At 47.5% G+C, this 6,995-nt stretch overlaps 1 protein-coding gene across 1 annotated transcript; it reads left to right on the forward strand.

Moving 5' to 3' along the window:
• Nucleotides 1-5,595: 5,595 nt before the first annotated feature.
• LOC144752723 (olfactory receptor 6F1-like) lies at nucleotides 5,596-6,573 on the forward strand. The gene has a single exon (XM_078640582.1). The coding sequence runs from the start codon at nucleotides 5,599-5,601 to the stop codon at nucleotides 6,571-6,573; it is 975 nt and encodes a 324-aa protein (XP_078496708.1). The 5' UTR covers nucleotides 5,596-5,598.
• Nucleotides 6,574-6,995: the final 422 nt, after the last annotated feature.

Genomic DNA, 6,995 nt, shown 5'->3' on the forward strand with positions numbered 1-6,995 from the left:
GGAAACGGGCTGTCTGCGCATGGGCTTGGGAGGTAGGGATGGGAGGATGGGATCTATCCAAGTTGAGATCTAGTGTACATTTGTAGTCTCCCCTAAGATTCATGGTGAGGTGGTAAAATGGGCTATGCTTTTCAATAGGGTCTCCCAGAACGCCTCTTGCTCTGTGTTGGGTGCAAGGGTACTGCCTATTAACACTGGTTGGCTTTCTAACAGCCCTTCTAGGAGGGCATATCTCCCTTCAGTGTCTACCCTCCTAGCAGTCTCTAGAAAAGGGGTTCCTGGTCGGAGCCAAATAAGCGCCCCTCGTGAGTATGCGGAGTATGTAGTTGGGCAGAAAATGCCACACCATCTCTTTTGAAGCTTTCCAAGTTCTCCTTGAGTGAGATGTGTCTCCTGCAGGTGTATGATTTGCGCTTGTGGGTGCTTGATAAACGGGTAGAGAACGTATTGCTTTCGGGCTGTGTGGATGCCCCGGGCATTTAGAGTGAGAAACGTAATGTCTGTCGTGGAGGCCATAGGGGCTTGTGGAGTGTACAATGGGGGGAAAAGGGGGATCCTGGTGGTCCCGCTTAGTGCCCTTTGGTTGTGAGCGACTGCACCTGGTGTGAAGCCTGAGTGTGCCAATGTGTAAAGAAGCCCTGCAAGTAGGAATGGGTGTGGGATCAGGATATAACACAGGATTGAACCACATCTGCTGTGCGTAGTAGTAGACCCAACACATGAGATTTGCTACATCGGACAACACATCCAAACTGGTACTAACATGTACCCTCTAGTGTTTTGTAAGGGGGATTCTTTGGATGTTTGCTTCGCACACATCTTTGAGACTCCGGCCCGGGGAGAAGGGATTGTGGGCCATGTGGGTCTGCATTTGTAGTTTGAGGGGGCTGTTGGGTGCGAGTGGTTTTGCGGCACGGCTGCTCTTGTCATGTACTGCATGTTTGTGGTCAGAGGTGCAGAGTGTGGGTCATTGCATAGCATCTCCCTATGAGTGTGTCCGCCGTTTGCGGGGTGACTGTAGGTAGTGTCTCAGAGTCCCCATCTGAGGTGCAGGATCCGTTAGGATCGTCTTCTGGCATTTAGACTTGTGGGCCATCTCCAGTGTGCATTGTTGAGAGGGTCTCCCCTAGCCCTGCCGCCCTTGGATAGCTTTCTGATGCTCTGCTGTTATTTGTTCCCAATTCGGGATGTCAATATTTTATTTTTGCTTTGATTAACTTACAGGTTCAGTAAAAAAGTTTGATACCTCGTTATGGATGACTTTGAGCCAAGCCGAGAACAGAGGAGAGTAGCTGCTTTACTTCCAGTATTGATGATCTCTTCTGTTGCACTGTCTTGGAGAAGTCTGGGAAGAGCATGACCTGTTTGTCTTCCACCATGATGGGGCTGTTCTGCCTGGCGGCCCTGAGTATGGAGTCACTGTCTCTGAAGTGGAGAAGTTTGACTAGCGTAAGACGTGAGAGCAAGCCTGGGGGTGGGTGTCTTGCCGGCAACCGTTGTGCTCTCACGACTGAGAAGGAGGTGGTCAGCTCCCTGCAACGTTTGAAGGATTGGAGCCAGATCTGTTTGTACTCGATGGGTTCTTTCCCTTCCACTCTTTCCAGTAGGTTCAGTGTGCACAGGTTACTGCGCCACTTTGACCACCAGCCTCCGGTGATCATCTCATAGCTGTTTGAGGTCACTGTCTAGAGTGCCAGACCATTCCACCATGTTAACACATGAGTGTTCTATGGCCGCTAGGACCTTGTCGAGTTTGACTGACATGGAGGCTTTAGTGGCAGGGTCCGTGGTTTGGACTTCTTGGGTTGGTGACTTGGATCACCCCACTTTGAGAGTTTGGGGTCCTCCAGTCGTTTTTGGGCGTCCAATGGCTGCGTGTTTTTGGTGCTGTTACTGTTGTCCTGTGAGGCCTAGGGCTGTAAGGAACATGTGGTGTTCTGCTAGTCGACTGGCACCGGTTGTTGGCAGGTAGCTGGTTACCCTCGGTCCCTCTGCTGGTGCGGTTTGAGCAGGCAAGACTTTCTAGTTGCGGCGTATCATTTCCCTCAGTACGTGGGCTCTACAGGTCCAGAGGAACAGGAGAAGGGGGGAAGGTGTGACGCTTGATCCTCTGCTGGTTCACGCTGTCCATCAAAGATCTGGCGTTGCTGAATTGTCCCTGCTCTGTGGCTGGTTGGATGAGAGTCTGTGCTTGACTGTTTGTTGCCTTCACTCGGTTATACTGGTGTCATTATTTCTTCCCACCTGTTGTTCACTTCCGCCTATTCCCTTGCCAACGGTCCGGCACCTCTCAATTCGCCTCTCTCTGCTGCACATCACGTTGGATTCTCAGCGCTGAGATCAGCAGCCGCCAAACCTCTACTCCTTAGCTGCCGGTCTTGTGTGCGTTGTTAGGGCTGCATTGTCTTTGAAGGATGGGCCCTCCCGGGCTCTCTGCTCCCGGAGTCCCACAGCAGCACGACTCGGCCTGCGGCAGTCAATTGGCAGGTGCCATTTTAAGATCAGGAAACCGACCTTGCGGCGGCCCGAGAGTGCATGCCCGTGTCTGTCCTCCAACCCACAGTAGTTCCAGCCAGCCAGTGCCTCCAGTGTTCAGGGACCCGGCATGAGTCCCCTGGTTGATTATCAATCCCCCGTTATAGTGGATTGGTGACGTTTATCGGGCTCTCACGCGGAGCCTCAGCAGAACGTGTCATCCATTGTGGCAGGTTAAGCCATGCCCTCGTAATTACCTTTTTGTTAATGACTGTTGCCAATTTAGATGGCGTTTTCCCAGTATTCTGCACGCAGGATCTTCTTGTGGACGCTGTTGTCAACTCATCGCTAATGTTAAAATGAGACACACACCAGGTATATTTTAGTAACTTCACATTTATTGCACCAACCATAGGGACACAGCCTTCTCTCAGCCAGCTAACTCCACACAGACTCTGGTTGCCAGGCCACTCACAGGCATCCCAATTGAAGGCAAGGTACAGCACATTTCAGAATATTAGTCAAAAGATTATAATGGACGTTGTTCTAAATTAGCTGTTTTCAACAACAATCTATAATGATTCAAATGTGGTCCCCAAACTTTGTGTGAATAATTTATTAGGTAATTTGCTAAGTTTTAGCACTGCCCACTTCTGAACATTATTGACTCTGCTTTACATCTTGTCACCACGCTACCCTTTTTGAAACCATATACATTATACATGTTGCCTTATCACCCTGCTGCACCTGTCTTATTATAATTATTATTATTATTAATGGAAATTTGTATACAGAGAGCGCAACTAAACCCGAAGGCATCAAGGCGCTGGAGATGGTAACCAGAGAGCTCAAATATCAACCAGAGGGGGAATTAGAGATAGGCTTCTTGGAATAGCCAAGTCTTGAGTGCCTTACGAAACTGAACGTGAGAGGAAATCACCTTGAGGTCATTAGGGAGCGTATTCCAAAGTCTGGGTGCAAGGAAACGAAAGGACCTTCCTCCCCATCTGACCTTGGCAATACGGGGGACAGCGAGCAAGTTTTTGCTGGATGGGCAGAGTGTTCTCCCGGGGACATAATGGGCCACCAGGGCACGAATAGCCTCCGGTCCAGATTCATTTAGGGCACGATGAGTAAGGCATAAAGCCTTAAAATTGATCCTTGCCTGCATGGGAAGCCAATGCAGGTCTTTTCTGATGGTGGTGCCCGAGGAACGTTTGGGAGCACCTACAACGAACCGGGCAGCCGCATTCTGCACGGTCTGGAGGTGCTGGATGAGACCACTGCTAATGCCAAGATATAGGGCATTGCAGTAGTCCAGTCTGGAGGCAATGACTGCTATTGCTACCTGTTTGCGTGACTCAGGGGAGAGGTAATGAGTGATCTTTCTTAAAATCCTCAGGGCATTGCAACAGGTGGACACAGTCCTACTGACCTGCTTATCCAGAGAAAGGGAGGTGTCCAATATGATCCCAAGGTTGCGGGCAGAGAACGTCGGCATAGGACAAGCCCCAAGAACAGACGGCCACCAATCCATAGACCAGATCTCGCTTTTGCCCCCAAAAATAAGGACCTCCATTTTCTCGCCATTCAACTTAAGGAAGTTCTTGACCATCCATCCGGCGACCGCCTCCATGCAGATTTTAAAATTGTAGGCAGTTGAGCTCACAGATTGGGAGATGGAAGCCATAATCTGCGTGTCGTCGGCATAGGAGAGAACTTCCAGCCCAAAGGACCTTTGCTGCTCGTTTATCTCCTGAGGCGGAAGCCGAGAGGCATTGTTTTGACAGCGTTTTTAAACTTATTCTTACTCGATCATTATTTTACTGTGTCATTGCTCCTTGCCCTTTGTGTCCGCTCCCTCCCTCCTCCCAGCGTCCATGGAGCTTATCGTGACGCTTTCTATATTTTAATACTTACTTGTGCGCTCTGAGGAACTCTCCAGAATTTGCACTTTGATTCACAGACAACACTTGATAATTACTGCCTAGCACCCAGGGCGGCTATCGGCCGATTTACGGGCTGAGGCTCCCGGGCGCCGCATTTCGGCAGCGGCCATCTTTGAATGGGCACTCGTGCTTCAGGCGCTCTAGTCGCCAGTATTTAAGCAGCCTACGAGAGCATCTGAGTGATTGCTGCTCGTTTATCTCCTGAGGCGGAAGCCGGGAGGCATTGTTTTGACAGCGTTTTTAAACTTATTCTTACTCTTTCATTATTTTACTGTGTCATTGCTCCTTGCCCTTTGTGTCCACTCCCTCCCTCCTCCCAGCGTCCACGGAGCTTATCATGGCGCTTTCTATATTTTAATACTTACTTGTGCGCTGTGAGGGACTCTGCAGAATTTGCACGTTGATTCACAGAAAACACTTGATAATTACTGCCTAGCACCCAGGGCGGCTATCGGCCGATTTACGGGCTGAGGCTCCCGGGCGCCGCATTTCGGCAGCGGCCATCTTTGATTGGGCACTCGTGCTTCAGGCGCTCTAGTCACCAGTATTTAAGCAGCCTACGAGAGCATCTGAGTGATTGCCGCTCGTTTAGTAGACTAGGTCACATGACCACGAACATTTTAGTTGTACTTTTCGAATTTCTAACTTTCTCAACTCAATAATCTACCAACTCCACTCTGATTTACTACCACCCCCCTTAAAATGCCGCCACTTGCCTCTACACATCGTGTTGGTCTCTGCATCCATTACAGGATAATCCTAGACAGTCATGCAACCAGTAAGGTTCTGCAAGACTTTATATCCCTCACTAACAAGACAAATGGTATGAAACACAGAAGAGGTTGAGGTGGCCGAAGAGTCAATGCAGATCCTCATTTTATTCAGGTTACTCAGTCAATAGTAAACCAGGAGTGAAAGGGGATACTGCTTACTGTGGTTTGCTCCTTTTGCAAAAGGAAAGATGTTGTGAGCTCTATTTTGTAACTGTGGTTTTCAAAGGCCTTTATTGAGCCCTGTAGTGATGCAAAATAAATGCAAAATAATGTTCAAATTTTGCATTAGCCTATTAGGAAATGTTTGGGGTCTCATGACCAAAAGTAAAATAAATCATGGTATTTAAAAAGAATGTATGCATGTTCACATTTCTTTCTTCTATCCACAGAGTTTACTCATCATGATGAAAAAAAATGCAACCTTTGTGAGTGAATTTATACTTTTGGGCTTTTCCAGCTACACAGGCCTAAAGATTCCTCTCTTCACAATTTTCCTGATGATCTACATCTTGACAATTACAGGAAATATCCTAATCATTACTGTAATATTGAGAGATTTGCATCTACACAAGCCGATGTACTTTTTCCTCACAAATTTGTCAGTCCTGGAGATCTGCTACACCTCCAATATTGTCCCAAACATGCTCTCAAGTATTTTCTCTGGAAGTCGATTGATATCTTTTCAAGGCTGCATTGTACAGTTATTTTTTTTTGGTTCTCTCGGCTCCACTGAATGTTTCCTACTTGGTGTCATGGCTTTGGACCGCTACTTAGCCATCTGTGCACCACTGCGGTACTCAGCAATAATGAATAGCAGGATGTGCATTCAGTTGGCAGCTGCTTCTTGGCTGACTGGCTTCATTGCTACATTCATTGCAGTAATTCTGATATCTGTGCTGACTTTTTGTGGCCCTAATGAGATCCAACACTTCTTCTGTGACCTTCAACCAGTATTAAAACTGTCTTGTACCAGTGCCCAAATCTCTGAGACTTTAGCTGGCATTTTAGCATCAACTATACTGCTCTGTTCATGTTTAGTAACAGTCATATCCTACTTTAAGATAATCACAACCATCATTAAAATACCTACAAATACTGGAAGACAGAAAGCTTTTTCTACCTGTGCCTCCCACCTCATAGTGGTTGTCATTTTTTATGGTGCCATGATTTTTATGTATGTGAAGCCACCAACAAGTCAAGTATTCTCTTTCAACAAGATCATTGCAGTTTTGTACACTGTGGTGACCCCACTCTTCAATCCATTCATCTACACACTGAGAAATAAAGATGTGAAACAGGCCTTTATGAAGGTTATTTGGTCAATTGGGCACCTTGGACTGCCAAAAGGCATGTCTCGGAAGAACTCTCCTGCATAGCATAGATGGTTGTATTAATCTGAGGAAGTCTTGCTGTAAACTGCTACGATCTAAGGTACTTTATTGGTCAAACACAAGCCTCATATGTATGATCAGTCTAAGCATAGCTTTCTGATTAAACATTGGGTACCACTTACGGGCCACTATATAGCTTTCTTGAGTTCTGTATGTGCATGCTCTGAATGAATGAATGATTGGGAATTTATAAAGCGCAAAATAAGCCCAAGGGCATCAAGGCGCTCTGTTCTGATAAGCCTACAGACACAACCGGCAAACATACTCAGACTCGTCACGCAGGGAACAGCCAGGTCTTAGGGGTCATACAAAAGATAGGGTGAGCATGTTGGCCCGAGAGGGAAACAGGAAGGGAGTTCCATGCCCTGGCGTGGCCTGCGAAAAGTCCGCAGCCAGGGCATGGAGAG

This window comes from Lissotriton helveticus, chromosome 5_1 (genome assembly GCF_964261635.1).
Source record: "Lissotriton helveticus chromosome 5_1, aLisHel1.1, whole genome shotgun sequence".
Lineage (NCBI taxonomy): Eukaryota > Metazoa > Chordata > Amphibia > Caudata > Salamandridae > Lissotriton > Lissotriton helveticus.

Bases quoted from the DNA above. Each gene is read 5' to 3' on its own strand.
- LOC144752723 (XM_078640582.1), top strand. From the start codon at position 5,599: ATGATGAAAAAAAATGCAACCTTTGTGAGTGAATTTATACTTTTGGGC.